Source organism: Dermochelys coriacea, chromosome 2 (genome assembly GCF_009764565.3).
Source record: "Dermochelys coriacea isolate rDerCor1 chromosome 2, rDerCor1.pri.v4, whole genome shotgun sequence".
Taxonomy (NCBI): domain Eukaryota; kingdom Metazoa; phylum Chordata; order Testudines; family Dermochelyidae; genus Dermochelys; species Dermochelys coriacea.
In genome coordinates, this window is record NC_050069.1 from 103,167,195 (window position 1) to 103,185,837 (window position 18,643).

Sequence of the window (18,643 nt, forward strand, 5' to 3'; positions counted from 1 at the left end):
CCTCCTGCTGCTTCTTACTCAACACCCTGAAGAACTGACCTATTATATCTATCCCCACAGGAAAACCTCTCATTCACACTGACAACAAGCCTATAAGAAGCAATTTGGAAATACTTATCCTATTTAATACCTATGTATTTCATAACTGCATATATGTTTTGCTGTTACTCTGTCTTTAGGTTGCAAGATCATTAGGAAAAGGTATTGTACCTTTTTCTTTGTTTGGAAAATGCCTAGCACATGACAGGTGCTATTGGAAATAAATAAAGATTACATTTTACCTTGAGATGGTTAAAGAGGTCAGTCAATGTAGTTCATTTGGGGCTCCTACAGCGACAGATGATAGAAAATCTCCCCAGATCAATCCAATTGCAATGTAGTAATTACTGTAACAGAGCTAAGATCCCAGCAGGCAGCCTGCTAATTGTCTTCAGGGAATGCCAACATATACACCCTTATGTGGTGAGCCAGCTCTGCTCTCTCATGTAAAGATGATATAGGGTTGTAGTTCCAGTTCTACCTGTCCCCTCTGCAATGGGTAATGCCCCAGACAGCAGTAGCAAGAGGCAGCCTGTTCTCTCAACAGAGTGCAGGCACTCAGACAATGTTTGGTCCATGAACAGAGGGGAGATATCTTGAGTCATCCCACTTCCTTCTGCACCTGTGCTGGCACATTGCACAATGTCTTCCAATATATGATGTTCTTAATAAAGAGGTAAGGGTGAGTTATAAATATTTCTATTTTATCTGAGTGTCCCTCTAACTTTTTTCTGAAACATACTGGGTCCAAACAAGCACACTTTAGTCAAAGTTCCCACTGAAATCAGTAGGAATTTTACCTAAAAGGACAGAATTTGACCCAGTATGGAACTGAATGATGAAAGCAAAAACATAAGTGACTTGGAGGAAAATGGATAGCTTTGTATGAAACTGATGAATTACAAAAACTGGGCTTATGTTTTTTACATGAAGAACAATCTTCTTGACTTGCAATCCAACAAATTTAAAAACAGCAGAGAACCAACCATGAACTGGTATCCTGCTTCAGACTCTTCACTCCAGTCTCTCTCTCCCCCTCAGGCTAGTTAAATCACACATTTTGGGAATTGAAAAAGAGAAATTCCTAATGTGTCAATGCATTCTCATCATTTCATAGGGCTTCACAAATATTTCTATAGTTAAATACATGAGTACAGAGAAAAATGTACAGGCCAGGTTGTGAATGCCTTTGAGAGTATTTGAAAGTGAGCATTTGAGAGTATGTACATACCAATGTAAGTAAAAGGTTGACAAACTAGTCCAAAAAGTACAGTATACTCTGAAATATTGAATGAGACAAATGTATATGTGCATTCCAAAAGAGTTGTATGCAGCGTGAGGCACTGTTAGAAGGTGTCACACTTATACAGATTACCATGAAATGTACACACTGTCAAAGTCTGGAGATCACTCAAGAGACAAATTTTACCTGACTGACAAATACAAGCTGATATTTCTAAAGGGTAATTTCCTTTAATTAGCTGTTTTCATGTAAGCAGTGTCTTTCTTGGGGTGGAGATGGCAATTTTTGTTGAGCTTTTCACTAAGTGGTTTTGAAACACAAAACTAAAACCTGTTTTGGCTTTATGATTTGCTTTCCTTTTGTTTGTTTTTTTACCATGCAAAAATTTATTCGTACATTTTTGACAGTAAGAATTCCAGGATGCAAATAGAAACACAACAATACACTAGTTATCTTCAAGAAGAGATTACTTTGAGTCTGACAAAATTTTGGTCAATCTAAAACATTCACTTGGAAAAAATATTGTGGCACAGAATCTGTCTGTCACCTGCTTTTTAAGTATGACGAAAAATAAAGGCAAAAAGAGAGAGAGAAAAAAAGAGGGATGGCAGATACACTGAGAATCTGCAGTATAGATAATCATACCCTTTATTGGCTAAGTTACATTAGACTGCAACACTGTAAAAACCTGTCAAGGAGAAGAAACAGTAGATTTGTAGAGGTAGTAGAAAGTCTGTAACAGTCAGAAGATGGCTTACAGGAGTGTGTCATGCTAAAAAATCATCATGCTGTTTAAAAAAGCTGATCAAAACCAATTAACTAAATAAATAAGGAACACAAATCATTTTAAATATTATGGTCTAACTGAATTAAAAAATCAATACAATACAATGATAAAGAAGGAACAAGAAAGCCTAGGATTCACATCTGAAAATGGTTGGTCTTTGAGGTTGGCTTTCTCCCACCCACTCCTCCCATTCCTTGTTTAATTATGTGAAAATCTCATTTCTGTGCTATACACAGCATATAATTATTTAAACTGATTTCCCTTACTGTTGTTCTTCATGTAGCTAAATTATGATTGTAACTTTGCTGATTAGTACCCCGGTAATGGCAGCGACAGCACTATCCTCTCCTCTGTCAGGTATTCTGGAAAAAAGGTTCCAGAAAGCAACATTTGCTCTAAATATTAACTATGATTTTCCATATCAGCTTGCATAACAGGAAAAAATAAAAAAAATTACAAATGTACACTACACTTTTGTGCCATTTTGGGTACAGAAGAGATTTTAATAACTAAAACACAAACAAATAGGATAAGCAACTAGCTTTTGTGCATTCCTGAACTGTCATCATTACTTTCATCCAAGAAAAATATGACTCGGAAAGCAACCACAAAAAAAAAAAAAAAAAAAAAAGCTAGTGCAAACCCCAAAATGATGATCAATCATTAATCCACACAGCAATTTTGTGTGTATGTGTCTGTGTTCGTGTACACAGTGGAATGTGTCTGGCGACTTTCCTCAAAATAACTTTACAAAACAGTCAATGACAGTCACTTATAAGTATTTGCACAGACATTCCTAACTACACCAGGACTAGAGAATTCTGGTATACATCTGGTGTAAAAGTATGAGAAAAAATTAGTAAAAAAAATTACATAAGAAAGTTATATTTGCATTTTTGCAAGTGTTGCAAAGTAACAAGAACTGTCAAGTAATTCACAACAAGTAACAAGTAGTAGCCAGAACCAATTATTGACTAGGTTTAAAAACAAACAAACAAAAAAACCCTAAAAAAAAAACAAGCAAACAAACAAAAAAAATGGTTAGAACAGAAAAATCACACTTTATGTTTTTTTGTTTTTTTTTTTAAACAAATCTGTGTGTCAGAAGCCCATTTACTACAAAAACAGCACTATTCCATTATCGTGTTAAGTAAACTGTTGCTCTCGCCGGTATTAAAGGTTAGCATCATTTCTGTACATGTAAAATTATTGCTTTTTTTGAAAAATATAATTAGCATGCGATTTTTTTTAATCCATTTCCTGCCTTTACAAAATGTTACAATTAAAAAAAAAAACCTAGTAAAGCTTTTGCAAAAAATTTCACAGAACATTTTCTTTCAAGGCAGCAGTAACTTTTGATAATGCATAAAATTATATGTGCAAAATCTGAAACTCTCAGAAATATTACTATCACACATAGTGTCACAGCAATGAGAAAAGAAAATATTTATATCTGTGGAATACATTTTTTAATTGCTTACACTTCATGGTTTACCAACCTATGTGCCACAACCTCCACCTTGAAAACTTGCATTTAAAAGAGTTACTGTAGAAGAGGTATATAAAGCTCTTTTTTTTTCCTCCTAACACCACCAGTGATCACCAAGTACAAGACATGACACATTATATGAACATTAACCTGCCACCACAAAAGAAGTTACTCATCTTTTCAAAATGTCACGAAGCCCAGAAAGGAAGGGTAACTGGCTTGCTGAACAAAAATACAGGAGCGTACCCTAAGGGCCTAGGTCAGCCTGAACTTGTTCAGCGACTCCTTTTATATTAAAAACGTACAGATCAGCGGCTTTAAACAGCTGAATAATTTTTTAAAATGTGCAGACTTCCTTTGTGATCAGGTCAAAGAAAGTAGCCCTATTACAAAAAAGGTCCTGAGAGTAAAACACCAAAGCCTATTTTTCTTAGTGTTGAACCAGCTTTTTCTTTTCCAAAGCAGAATATAAGCATTTCTGTAGAAGTGTTTCAATTTCCATATTCACATACTTTTAACGGTGCGCAGTCAAGAACAAGAGACTTAGAAATGCAAATGGTCCCCAACTATAATGAAACAAACCATTGTAGAATGATGGTCTTCTCTTTAGTCCTTCATCAAGCACTGCTCTCCAAAGCACCAAATGCTACCTCTTTCCCCCTCCCACTCCTCCTTTTTAAAAGTTTACTTTTCCGCATGACAAGCAGTAGCAGTTTCATTAATTAATACTTGTTCGGCACCCAAATCCACTGCTGTTTTTCAAATGTATCAAATAGTCATTCTGAGCATCAGGGAGGTTTTTGTTACAGTACTTAAATTCTTCACGCTGTCCAAATCACATATAGTTTAATTATTCCAGTGTCTCAAACTTATCTTGATTAATATAGATGCCTTGCACTGCCACAGTGCTTGCCAACTCCACTGTTTATTACAAAGGAAATAAGGAACCATGGGACTGATTAGTACGTCAATTTATATATATCTTGTGTAGCATCTTCATTTATTTTAAAATGATTAACAGTGCAGAGGCATCTCCATTCTAGCAGAGCACTGTTTTCACTCTAGCACAGTGACTCCAGAGATTTGATGGCTTATAGGGAAGTTTTCCAGCTGTTCTTCTATAGGGTTGTTGGGATCATCGTTTTGAGGTTGTTGGAATCACCGATCAGGGTACTGGGTGTTGTAAAAGGGTACCCGATGCACACACTGCACATGTGTTTTTAGGTTCCCTTTCTGAGAGGCACTGTATGGACAATATCTGCATTGGAATGGTCTCTCCCCTACAAGAAAAAAGACAAAGAGAAAAGCTCATTCCTTCCTCTTGTTTTCTAAGTATAATCTTCCTATTAACACTACAGCTCTGCTATTATTCAGAACCATCATGCATATTTGAGCTACATTTTTTAGCATTATGCACATTAATTTTGATCTAATACATCACAAAGAGTTATTTTTTAATAATCTCCAGTGAGAGCAGAGCATGTCAGGCTCCTATAAACTGTTTGACATACTAGAATAGCAAATAATAGTGACTGAAGGGGCACTTAAAAAAAGGTTAAGAATGGCTGGGAGAGGAAGGACTCCAAAAAGCAGAATTCTGCAGTAACAAAAATGGATTTATAACTGAACAATTGTTTTGTTTTTTAAAGGGGAATTTGAGGGCCATGGAAGGAGAGAGAAAAGACAGGCAAAACTTTAACATAGCTCTGTCCAAACCTGTGAGGGATTTTTACCAATTTTCATAAATAATTACCATGTTGGAAAAGCAGAAAGGGATATTCTAAAAAATCAAGTGACCTGCAAGATAAAATTGGGAATAAATGGGAGCCTGCAGCTCCCAGGGTAAGCTTTAAAATGACATTCAGAAATCACTGTATGAACAATGCAGTTTACAATCCTGATGACTAAAACAACATAGCAAGATTAATCTTGCATAACTACATTAACCTAAAGCTAAAGTCCTGATGAAGTAAAACAGACCATTTTATATTAGCACGACATAAAATATGACACCCATGGAAAATCCCAGCAAGTTTCAAGCTGTGCCTATGCCAGTCTTGGAAATAGCTAAAGAAAGCCCAGCTCTGGTTGACATAATGTATTAAATGTATCTCTTTTGTTAACAGATTTAGAAAATTCCTAATTAAAGCTGGCCTGAGATTCATGACATTTACCAGTCAAAGTTTGGGGTAAGTCAGAAAGATTTGCAACAAAATTAAAGAAAAAAAAAAGCTGCTGTACAGGCTGCAATATATTTGAAATGTAGGAAATAGTAACTGAACGAGAGATGTGATAAAACTTCCTTAGTTGGATGCTGAATTTCCTGCAGTAAACTAAGAAAGATGTTTTACATTTTTGCACGGCTACATCATGCCTAAGAGACACAGCCACAATTCCAAGAGAAAGCACTATCATTAAAACATCTCGCACTGAACCAGCTAGAGATACACTGGGGAACATGGGAGAGGATTCTTTGTGCTGGGGGAAAGGGGGCACATCTTGCCCCAGTTTCTCTGGGTAAGAATTGTAAAAAGGACCCTGGCCTGAGGATGCAATTAGGGGTAATTCTGTAGCACAGCTAAACCAATCAGTACTTGGGAAGGAAGGTTTGCCCTAAAGGTCCAGCTGTAATCCATCCACAGATAGAGTGTCACCAGTAGCACAGTAACATGAAAGGGGTTATCATCTTCCCACAAGATATAAAAGTACAGAGGGGGACCAAGGGCTGTGATGACGGGTGGGAGAGGCTGACAATTCCCTTCCAAACAGGCCAAGTTAGCAGAATTTTCCTAATTACAGCTTTAAAGACGACGACCAGTCCTAAGGGCCAAATTTTCCTACATCGGGAGGAATTCTCAGCCTTCAGCAAATGTGAATGTAAAATGGGAGTGTACAATTTCCATCTTAAGAGAAATAGCAAAAAAAGTACATGAGCGGAGATCACACAAAATGTTATTTCTTCACGGTGAGGAAGGAGACTTCAAACTTTTGCAGGCAAATGCAGTCACTCTAGATTGGGGAGAGAGAGGTACTGTCACACCCTATAAGCACGACAGTGTTTAGGGCACCTCAATGCTTTTCAATCAGCTTCAGAGAACCATCTGACTTTGTGCCCGCAAAAATATTCAAAACAAATGCCTGCTCACCTGCATTTGCACAAGCAAATTCGGTAGATGGCGGTCCATTAATTGATTTATCTGCTAAAAATTGGGAACGGTAAAATTATGCAAATATGTTTTTGCAAGCAGAAAATTAAAAGCTGCTGCTAAAAATTTGGCCCTTAAAGTGTGCACTGACTGAGCTGGTATGTGATACGGTTGGCATTTTTTAAACATATGGGGATGGGACTATTTCTTCTAAAGGATGAACTCTGCCATTTAAAATGGTGGGTTCTTCTCTCACTAGTGGAAAAATAACTCCTTTTAAGAAAAGGAGAAGGCTGTCTTAGATAGACAAAACAAAGCTACCAAATCAAAATTGGTTTGCACACCTAATCTCCCTTGTGAGGATTTCACATGTTCTGCTAAAGATGATGGCACCTTGCAGGATTTTGTACTTATATTTGGAAAAGTCAGTGTTAAATTACTGAAAAATATTGCAATACAGTGACAACTATCAGTTTGGAAAAGGTTGCCTCTTCCAGTTTGCAGATAAGTGAGAAAAAGTTGGGACAAGAGCTGCATTCACAGAAGTCATCTGTGATGTTTGTGAACTAAAGGACATATAGTATATGCATAATACTCATTCAAGTGCAGCAAACTACATGATTCCTGGATTGTTTGCATTATAATCCACATCCATGAATGAGACAAATTAGGTTGCCATTTATTTGTTCATTATCTATTATTTTGATTAATGGAATTCTTGTTCCCAACATAGCTATTTAAAAATAACATTTGCAATAATGTGAAATGAACTATTAATCATGATCTTAAAAAAAATCAGTAAGGAACTTGGACATGACATTTCATATGTGAGCAAAATGTTATAAACAGGATTTTTAGTTGCTATTATTAAAATCTGAAATGTATAAAATAAAGAAGTCAATAGTATTAATAATATTTTTGATATGAACAATTTTTGTCCTAAGTGCCCTAGGCTAGGTAAGGTAGTATAGCAAGAAAGATAAAAACACACTAAAGAAAACAGCAACCCCCTTCCCGCCCAAAAAATAACCCTCAAATTCTAACAACATAATGCTGCATTTCCCCCTGGGTCCTAACAATCCATTCATCCCCCAGAAGTTTGATGATTTATGGAGGACAGATATTGAACATTTTAAACAGCTATGCTGAAGATAACGAGGGTCCATGGTTATGTCTTCTTACTGAGGTTGCATGGCCTTCCATTGTAAGACCAATTTTTAAAATGTATTTTAAATGAAAGTGATTTCAAGAGCTGTGCTAGCTGTTGACACTGCTGTCATTTTCAAAATGTGATAGCCAGGGGGTTCTAGCACCGTAGGAGTAGCAGGACAGAGAGATTTCCAATAATAAATATTTTTCTGTTCAGCAACTTTTAAAAACTGTTTTTTACTTATTTGTTTCAGTCGTACAAATCAGCATGCTTGAGCAGAGGACTTAATGCCTATGCTTAAAGTACTGTAAAGATACTTTAGTTTACATGTATCATCCCAATTAGATGAGGAGTCATGATCTTATCATCCATCTTGCAAATCCCACCTCCTGAGAGCAACTACTCATCCTTTACAATTTTCTAGAGTATTTTGTTTAAACAACATATTTGAGCATAGAACTAAGGATGGGCTGTGAACCCTACAGGGTAGACAATCATGTGTTGTTTTTTAAAATGAAACTGGAAGGGTTAAATGAACAGTATCTGTGCCAGAAATTGCTATCAATACTGATGCCATTTTTAAGGCAAACTGGATGTTCCTGTGCCACAGAATTCATTGAGACTTTGGCCTTTGAGTAGAATGCCACAGGATCCAGTTTACCATTGCTCAACCTTTAGGAAACTCATTGCCTTTAAAGTCATGGTGGTACACAAGTCTGTCTATTCAGAGTGTCACAGTGATTGTTGCAAGAGGGAACTGGTTTCATTTTGCACCCCTCATGTCATTGGTGTATGCTCCCAGAATTCATGCTTATTGAATCATGTCTTTGGAATGCTATTTAGTGTATTCCAAATGTGATACATATTCATTGTGCAATATGCAATCTTAATTATGAATATATTCAGATATTTAGCATTTATAAAAATATTCAGAATATTCAACGTTTAATATGGCAGCATTTCAAGCAAATCTGCATGAGTTTGCACTGCCTGTATTGACTCAGGTTATGTAGTGTGTATTCTTTGTCCTTTGTAAAGGATTAGGAACTATACGAGGGTACTTAGGAAATTTATTTGGTGAAAATGTCAATTTGTTTTTAGACGGGGTCATGAAAAAGCAGGAAAGAATATTATGACTCAGGCACCCACCTTATTATTTTCTATATTTCATCTGGTTATATTTCGTCATTCATGGTGAGACAAGGAACCCTTATAAAGTTATAGGCTAGGGACAAAATTGTCAAACTTGGGTGCCTATAGTCTTTATAAAGGAACCTAAGTAAGCAGCCTAATTTTCAGAGGTGGTCAGCAGCTGTAGCTTCCAATAAACTGGTTGCTCACCACATTAAATTAGGGGCCAAATATGGATTCAGGAGCCTAATTTTAGACAACCAATTTTAGACTCATTGTGATAGTGCTGGCTTTAAATTATTCTACAAGAAAGTCCCCAAATAATAGTAACACTATTGTAAACTGCTACATTTGGGACTGCAGAATCTGCTCTCTCTCTCTTATAAGGGGAAGTTATTCAAAAGTTTCATTATTTGAATACAGAAAGGTCAGGGAAACTGTGGTATACAGTCTTACATCAAAATTATTTTTTTTCACTTTAAATAAGTACTCAAGGGAAGATTTCTTACCTGTAAGGAGGCAACATTATATGAAATGAATTCTCTTAATGTGAAAAACCTTTATTCTAAAGCTATTGCAAGTGATGGCTACTGGTTTTTGTTGGGAGCAAGTGTATGGCACTGCTGAAAGTTGAATTGACTCTACCCTGTAAACTCTCTAAGAATAGCTCCATCTCCAATTAAAAAAAACAGTGGAGTGACAATATTTTAATTGGAAAATAATTGTGTTGCCAGAGTGCTGGAGGCATTGTTCTCAATACATTCTATGCTTCTAAAAGCTCTCGGAGTTCCAGGTTGAAATTAAATTATACTCTCTAATACCTTGGGGATTTACAGGTGAAATTTGGGGGAAGCGGGGGAATAAAGTCATTGTTTATTCTGAGGCCACGGACAATAGACGACTGAAAGTTTTCACTTTAATTGACAATGACACTGACAAACTGAAACAAAGGATGAAATTAAAGAATTATTGTGACAAAAAAGAGGAAGAGAACTATCCGTGGCGGATGGTGAACATACTGGAACCTCTGTGGAAGAGAGACTGAATGGCAATAGACTGAGAAATTGGTGCAGCTCACCTCTGCCCAATCCTGTGGAAGCTGTTGGATGAGCTACAAATTTCTCTAATCTGCTACAACCAAGGCAAACCAACACTGACTAACACTACAATAGTGAACTGAGTTTGCCATGGAAGAAGTTAATCAATAAATTGAGTCATAGCATGAGTTTGCAAAGAAAGTAAGCTGTTACTCATAGAGATGACCTTTTTACAATTTGTCTGTGTTTTAAAATAGACTTCCAATTGCAATCTTATTTTTTCTTTCAAAAAGCATTGCCTTCATAATCTTCGATCTCAGCTATGCCTGGGACAAGTCAAAAAAGGTAAAGAGATGAAAGAGATCCAACAGCGCACCCATATTTTAAATATGCTTAGGTTTGCAAAATTTATGTTAATAAATTTATGAGAGCTCACCAAAGACCCCCATTGAGCCACACAGTGTTTCACCGTCTGTCAAATACTTTTATCAAGGAGTCATGCCTTTCTACCAATTTAATGGATCATCGACATTAGCAGAACACTTTTGGACTGAATTCATCTGCAATCTCAATATGTAATTCACTAATTATGGCATACCCTTGCTGCTACTATGTTCCCTTCCCACTGCCCCTCTCACCAAAAATAAGCATCTTCTTTGTGGAACAGGAGTTGCACTTCAGTTTTAAAAGGTCAATTCCTGATTCAATTCAAAGCCCTACAATGTATGAACCTTATTACAATCACTGAGATTTTTTTTTAATCACTAAGGCATACGTTCATTAAATTACTAAAATAGGATTTGTGAGGGGAAGATACTTTACAGTCATAAGGATAAAAACAAAGTCAATGGCATACATGGATTCATGTTTGTGTTTCTAGTGATGGGTCTCATTATATTTGATAAAACCCTTTCATAGAGACGTTAAACAAAGTTGCTTCTTATTTTTCTGAAGTTTCTCATATGAATTTATTTTTGATAAAAAGTGGCATGTTGACAACCCTGGAGAGGGAAGTCCTGCATTTATCCACAGAAGAGGAACAACATGGGTAGCAGCAATTCAGCCCACCTCACAATAACCTGGAGAGACCTCTTCTAAAGGGGACAGGGTCATTCAGTCTTTATGACCCATTCGATCCTTGGTGCCTCTGCTGAGATTACCAACAAAGATACCAATTAGGATCAACTGTGGTGATTGTTGAAGTGATATGAACATCTTCCCACTGAAAAATGGACTGAGAGCACCATACCCATTTCACACAGGGTAATGAGTGGTCATCAGATAACAGCAGCTTTTAGTCGCTACTGACCTGGGGTTCGTTTAGCACTAAAAGACAGGTTGTTTTTTTTTATAGAGATGGCCTTGGCCATCCCAATGGACTGATGGTGGTACAACACACTGCTGTGAGGGTGCTTCCAGACTAACCTCTATCCTTTTTACCCCACAGGCCAACACAATGGAGAAGACTATTAAGAGTCCTCATGAAGAGAGCACTGTATGAACTGCATGAAGCTGTGGTTTCCTATATGACTTCTTGTGGGGATGGTTTTGGATCATTGACTCTAATGACACTTTGGATTAGGTCCTTACATTTAATAAAGGTCTACATTCAGAGCTAGTATGGAATTGCATCTATTTACCCCCAAAGCTAAATTTGGCCCACACTGTTTTCAGGGCCTTGGTGGGAAGGCAAGGACTAGAATATTGTGGCAATTAAAAAGGAAAAGTGAAAATAGGGAGGAAAAGGGTAAAAAAAAATCATTCAAGATAGAAACTTGAGTGAGAACTGTTTATGAGAAGATGAAGCCCACAGCCCACTTGCTAAGGCTGAAGAAGAGAGTGGATAGATGAAGTGGTGTTGTTTTATTTTAATACATAAAAAGCCCAATTCAGAGAACTGAAAAGTGTTTGTCAAGACAGGAAACAATGTACATTAGAAACAGGAAAGTACACCACCACACAGAATCTACAGAAACTGAAAGGTAAGAGCCTTTCAAAGATATCAGCTACAGGATATCACGATAGAAATACTCTTCAGAAAAACACAGACCAAGTGTTATTTGTGTTGTTGCAGTGGATAAATTTTTAGGTGTAAAAGCAAATCTCTCTCTCTAGCGATTCTTAAATTTTGATCTTACATTTATATACCATTTTGTGCATTATACAATTACCCTTCCCACCCACCCCAGTACACCGTTAACATCTTTGCCTATGCATTAACTATCTGACCCATAATTAACTGTCTTCTATATGTAACAGTCTTTGGTAAAATGCTAAAAAAGTGTAGGATCTAAAAATCAAAGCAACGCTGTTATTATTTACACATTTGTTATAAAACAGTCAGCGCTTTACTGATGAGTATCACTGTGCAACTTTTCCCCAGCTAACACATTAAAAACCAAACACCCAATTAATTGTAAAACATACTTGTTTTGGGGCATCTGAGGAGGTGGTGTGAACTTCAGTACCTCGGAGTCCATTAGACTCAAATACCACTGTGGGAACAAGGGAGCTTGTTAACAGATGAACATTCAAGCTTCGTTAGTGCGTGTACATTAGTTGAGACCATTACAGATTAACCACATTCAAAAAAGACACCAGCTACTAGCCTGTGGCCGGAAAATACCAATTTACCGTAACACTTACTGTAAGAGAGTGTGCTAATGGCAGCCTAGGGGCACTGCCCTTTTTAATTCAGACTTCGGTGCTGAAGAAAGCAATCACTGACAACATTAATTATCAGTGTATGTGTAGAGGGACCCTCTTCTTGCATTACTTACCATTTGGCCTCTGTCATTTTGCATCAGACTGGCTTATGTATGCATCATTCACACTTCTCAAAGAGAACCCGCTAGTCTCACTGTCTCATGTAATGCTTATGAGGTATCTGACACTGGTAGCTTTAGCTGGCTACGTTCTCAACAGTAGATCATTCTAGGGTAAAAATGGCTGACAGGGATTTCAGAGTTTATAACTGACCAGTCTGAGGAGGATCTGTTTTCATACAAAACTGTTCCAGTCAATAGCAATGATGAAAGAAAACAAAGCCTTATGTTCTGCTGAAAGGGGCTACTCTGATTTCAATTTGTGCTGGTGGCAACAGAATTCATTTGCATATTCATTTCTGAGTATCCTACTCTCTAATTAAAATAAAGCATTTGGAAACAGGCTTATCTCAAATGCATTGCAATTTTTGGAGTGGGGGGAGGAAAGTCAGGTATGGAACACATAGAGAATAAGAGCAATACCAATCAATATCAAAACCTAGGGTACTGAATATTGAAAAGTATTTAAATTATTTAGATTAGTAAGGGAGATAAAACTAAATTCAATATTCTGTTAGTTGGGTTAAAAAATAAAACAAAAAACTGGTGAGAAAAGATACCTGTATGGGACCTCATATGAGTCCGGAAGTGACTGTGCTGGTTAAAGCATTTTCCACATTCTATGCAGACATAGTCTCCTTGGCGTGTTTCTGTCCTAAGCATCCCTGTGGTAGATAGGAGGGAGAAGAAAGGGAGGGGGAGCGGAAAGTTGAGAAGAAAACATTATGTCAGAAGAAAACATCATTAGTATGTCTAATGTGTCATTATGTGAGGCTACCTTCAGGCCCTGGATGACAACTGTCAGCCTTCATCTAGGCACTGGCTGACAGGCCAGGCACACACAGGACTGCAAGAATGCATAAATTACATTGAATTAAAAAATGCTCCCCATGATGTGCCCGCACCAGGACTGGCATGTCAGGTGTGCGCTTTTCAGAGCAGCTGGATCCACTTTTCAGCCATCACCCAGCTTTGTCAAGCAGTACATCAGGCAAATCAAAGTGACTCCAGCGTGGCGGAGACAAGTCACATGGATAATAGGAAGTGAGCAGAACCAGAGCCCGAATGTCCCCCCCGGGCTGCAATACCTTGGAGACAAATACAGAGTGAGTGGAGCCATCACAAACTGATCAAACCTTTAGCCCCTGCTTACCTGCCTGCCGGTGCTGCTTTGACCTCAGACCTCTGAGGCACAGACAAAAGACATCTGTGAATGAAAGTGTCATTCTGGACATTTTGAGCTAGTAGCAACACAGCAGCCTTCTACCAGCCCTTGGTAAACATGTTTTCTAGGCCATTAGCATTTGTGGAAAACTACTCAAACCTCTCCTTTTTTTCCAAAGGTCAGTTTACAGTATCTGACTGAAAGGGCTGGTCTTTGTCTTTTTGCTGCTGATCAAAAAAAGACACATTTGATTTTTATTGGACATTTATTTAAAATGTTTGAACATCTTTTCTATTTTGGTAAGAAGCCCTCCTAAAAAGGAAAGAATTGATGTTTTAATTTATCATTGGAATGCCTTGGCTTTTAAAGCAAATTCTCAGGGGAGTTTCAGCTCTTTTTTTTTTTAATTGACCAATGCATAGAAAAAAAAGTAAAAATTCTAAAAAAAGTGACAATTGTTTTAAAAAGCTAAATTACACTTTTAAATCAATTGTAGCAAGAAACTATGTTATGTCCAAAACGTATACAGTTGGTGTGATGCCCACAAAACAAAGGGCAAAGAAGATTAGGGACCAGGCTGTCATTCACTCTTTTGCCATGTAAATGATAAATAATAATAATTGGCTCATTATAAAACTAGTTCAAAAGACCTGCTGTACAAGTATTTCTTCTCTCTTCATTGCAGCACCCCCGAATATGTTCCTTTCCAACACACTGCTTCTAGAGAGAGAATACAGAACCACACTGCTTTAGCAAAGCCTAATCCTGTTCACCGTTACTCACATGAAACTCCCAGAGAATCAGTGGAAGTTCTGTGTGAGTAAAGATGAGCTATTAGGATTAGGCAAAACTCCCATTGATTCCCTGGGAGTTTCAAAGTGAACAGGACTTTCCCCATGATCTATGAAAGATTAAAACAGATTTTCTAGCAGGAGTCTAGCAAATTTTCTGGTTTCTAGCTAACAGACTATAAAAACCCTATTAGCATCTGTCCCCAACAAGACAGAAGTAATTATGGCTGCAATCCGGAGACCAAAGCTAAATGCAGTGCTTTAAGGAACCCTGATATGTTTTCCCTTGAAATTAATGCCGTTATCTCTAAACCATTCATTTTGGGACTAAGTCAAAATACATCTCATATAGAGGAAGGACAATCACGTGGTTAAGGCACTGGACTGGGACTCAGAAGACTTGGTTCAATTCCCAGTTTGGCCACTGACTTCTTATGTGGTTTTCAGGGAGATGTTTAATTTCTCAGTGTCCCAATTCTCCACCAGTAAAAAGGAGATAACTATATGTCTTTTCTCCCAGCCTTTGTGTCTCTCCTCTAGTCAAACTGTAAGCTCTTCTGGGACAGGAATTGGCTCTTATGATGCCTAGGACAACAGGCCCCTGTTGGGGTCTCCAAGAGTTATTGTAGAATAACCAACAACAACTACTGTCACAGCAAGAAAGAACAATTTAGGTTTAATTTTTCATCAATCCACAGATGCCACTCATGTTAAAGTCAATGAGAGTCACTCATTAGGGTCTGATACAGATGATCCTAATGGTCCCATCCAGCCTTTCAGCCCATTACCCTGGCCCCTTCAGAAACTAAGGCCTAATCCAAAGGCTTCAGAAAACAATGGAAAGACTCACGCTGATGTCAATGGGCTTTAATTCAGGATCTGCAGTTCTTTTGGCTAACCATTCTGGGCCCAATCTTAGGAGTCATGACTGAGTAAAAGTCCCATTTCTATCAACCTATTGAGGAAATTGGGAATTTTGCTGGAGTAAGGACTGTAGGGTCAGATCTTCTATATTGTGCACTCACCATAGCTAGTGACATTTATTTTGGATTCAATATTTCTAGCCACATCTTTGCCCCATACCTCTGCCTTAAAGTTTTAGCCAACCTCAGCACCAGAACTGCTAGGTTTTTTGTTTTGTTTTTTAAACATGTCTAACTGTATACAAATAATATTTAGCTAACCAGCAGTGGAAACCAGCCAAGAAAATTTTATATTTTAGTAAGGGGGGAAAACATATCAGTTCACCTCAGAAAGAAGATCATATGTGAAAACATTTTAAATGATGGTTAACTGCTGGGTGCTAAGAGTCTAGAGATTTGCCTATTGAACATGACACTTCTAGAAGAGAGGGTCCATTGCAGTATTTTTTTCTTACATAGTGTGAACTCTGCCAGCTAGCTTACTGTACATGAATATGTAACCACAAAATTCATTTAGCATCTCCCTCTATCTTTATTTCTTTAAGAGAGACATCATAAGCTTTTGGTATTTTAAGACTTTGTCTTGATGGACACCATTGTCACAACATACTGCCTCTGTGAGATCATCTCTCAGGATAAACTATACTTGAATATGAGGGGGGCAGATGACCACAGGTGTTTGGAAATTAAGTGATGCAAATGAAAGTGACTATTTTCATGGGAGCTCCTGTGAAACCAGCACTCAGAGTTGGTCTCACGGGAATCCCAGGGGAAAGGGTGCACCTGCTGCTGTAATATGTCCTCCCTAGTACCATGATAGTTGTAAATAACCCTATGAATAAAAAAGAAAAATCACCTCTACCAAACTTAAATTTTAAAAAAACCCTCTTCTCCTTAAGCAGTAATCAAACTATCTAGTCCTTGATGTAAAAGCCCTTATGTCTAATATTAGTATCACAGGAGTACTTTCAACTCTTTTCTCCAAAGAATCAAAGAAACACCAGACTACTAGCAGAATACAGAACTATGCACTAGTCTCATGTGAGCAGATACAGCCAATTTAAAATATAAAAGCAAAGGCTACAAACATGCTCCAGCACAGACTAAAATAACTGAAATGGAATATTCTATTGTGCTCAAGACTGATCTACTGCATGAGGTACTATACTAAATATCCAGAATTAAGAGGCATAGGAACAACCTATGTAATTGGCAGAACATCCCTAAATTTTTCATAATGGCAACACAATCTCTCTTGCCAAATTGAAGCCTTGTTTGTTGTAATGCATAATAAAGACTCACTGGGAAAAGTCTGTCCTCGGTTGAGATTGACTGCATGTAATTGAGGGAAGAGTTCTTCTACAGGTGGGATCCTGTCCCTTTCATGTGCAGCAGTTTTACCTTTAGTCCTCTGAAAAATATACAGTGCCATGCCAATTCATTGGTAGTGGCACCAGTGACCTGCAAATTCTATATGGAATGAGCTCAAGAAAGCTATTTAAAGGCTACATACAAGAAAACCAGGCCGCAAAATTCTAAAACTTGGCCAGTACAAACAGTTCTAGGTTAAGGAAGAGATTTCAAAGGCACAAATGGGAGCTAGGCAACCAACTCTCACTGAAAGTCAAAGTGCACCTAACTTCCATATGTGCCTTTGAAAATCTCCCGCTAAAGCAATATTTACACAGTAAAGTCCTACTTCAAAAAAAGTAGATCAGCAAGTAAATATTTCCTATAGAACTCTTCCTCTGCCCCAATATTTTTTGTGCATCTTCTGGTTTCTGCAGCCATTGATGTCAAGTTCATGGTACTCCTCCTGTTTCTCTCCATCCTGGCAAGCATAGTTGGAAGGGAACCCATTGTGTCAATCAGATCTATTCCAGGCAGGCTTACATGACTTGATGTTAAATTATGTCACCAGGAGGTAAGGTACCCAAAGTTGCTAAAATTGGCAGAGCTGAACTGGCATTAGTAGCAGTGGAAATTTTTTAGAAAATGTCCCTATGAGCAAAGAGGGACAAATGAAAAATAGTTTGTAGTTAACCAACAAAGTGAGCACATATGACACAAGAACAAGCTTGTGTGACAATGTGTTCCTTGAAACGGGGAATGTCCCTGCTCCTCTCCTGCTTTACAAGAACAGGTGCTTTGTGCCAGCTTTTGTAAGCCTATTTACACTCTGGGGCCAACTGAAGGAAACATCAACCAGTCAGGAAGAACACCACTACCACCAACACCCAGCTCTTATCTAGCACTTTTCATACATAGATCTCAAAGCGTTTTATGAAGAGAGATAGTACTATTAATCATCAATTGATTAAGCAAAACAGACAACAGGCTGGTCAAGATGTGCACGTCTAGGACCATTTCTTGAGCAGACTCATGTTGCCAGCCTGCCTCTCAAAAAAACCTCCCAACAAGCCCATAACCCAGCAGTATGGGTCTTCTTTCTCTACCCACACCATGATGGCTAAAATCACCATGTACACACCTTCCAGGCATTTCACCAAAACTGTCTCTATGCTGTCCTCTTCCCTAGCTACAACTGTCCCTGGTTTTTCATTTTTAAAATCTAGCAATTCTAACTTGACAAAACAGAAAGCATTACTCTACTTCCTCCCCTAACAGATGATGTCCCCAGCTCCATGAGTGAAAATCTTGAGCTGCTATAGTAAAGATCTGACAAAAGAGATTCTGTCTGAGTTAAATTCATTTTAGAAAGATTCATGTTGCACTGATCCTACTGAAAGAAAAGTGAAAAAAAAATCTTAAAATTTATAAAAAGGTTTGTTCCCAGGGCTTTTTTCCCCCCTAAGAGTAAATCTTCAGTTTCCACAAACACAACCAAAACCTGGCAGGAAATCAGAGAGACACAGTGGTGATTAGTTTCAAAACCAAAAAGGTGGTTTTTTTGGAG

General features: G+C 37.8%; 1 protein-coding gene across 18 annotated transcripts in view; it reads right to left on the bottom strand.

The window, feature by feature from the left end:
* Nucleotides 1–1,639: 1,639 nt before the first annotated feature.
* Nucleotides 1,640–18,643, bottom strand: part of ZNF516 (zinc finger protein 516) — a 134,970-nt gene continuing 117,966 nt past the window's right edge. For 9 of the 18 annotated variants that reach the window (XM_043508207.1, XM_043508208.1, XM_043508210.1 and 6 more), the window contains 4 exons: nt 13,408–13,512; nt 12,450–12,517; nt 6,705–6,758; nt 1,640–4,838 (listed from right to left, as the gene is read on the bottom strand). In XM_043508207.1, coding sequence (XP_043364142.1) covers nt 4,779–4,838; nt 6,705–6,758; nt 12,450–12,517; nt 13,408–13,512 — 287 coding nt within the window. In that variant the 3' untranslated portion in view covers nt 1,640–4,778. Of the gene's footprint in view, nt 4,839–5,311; nt 5,387–6,704; nt 6,759–12,449; nt 12,518–13,407; nt 13,513–18,643 lie in introns of all 18 variants that reach the window. The other 9 variants (XM_038391761.2, XM_038391760.2, XM_043508216.1 and 6 more) reach the window with 2 other exon arrangements.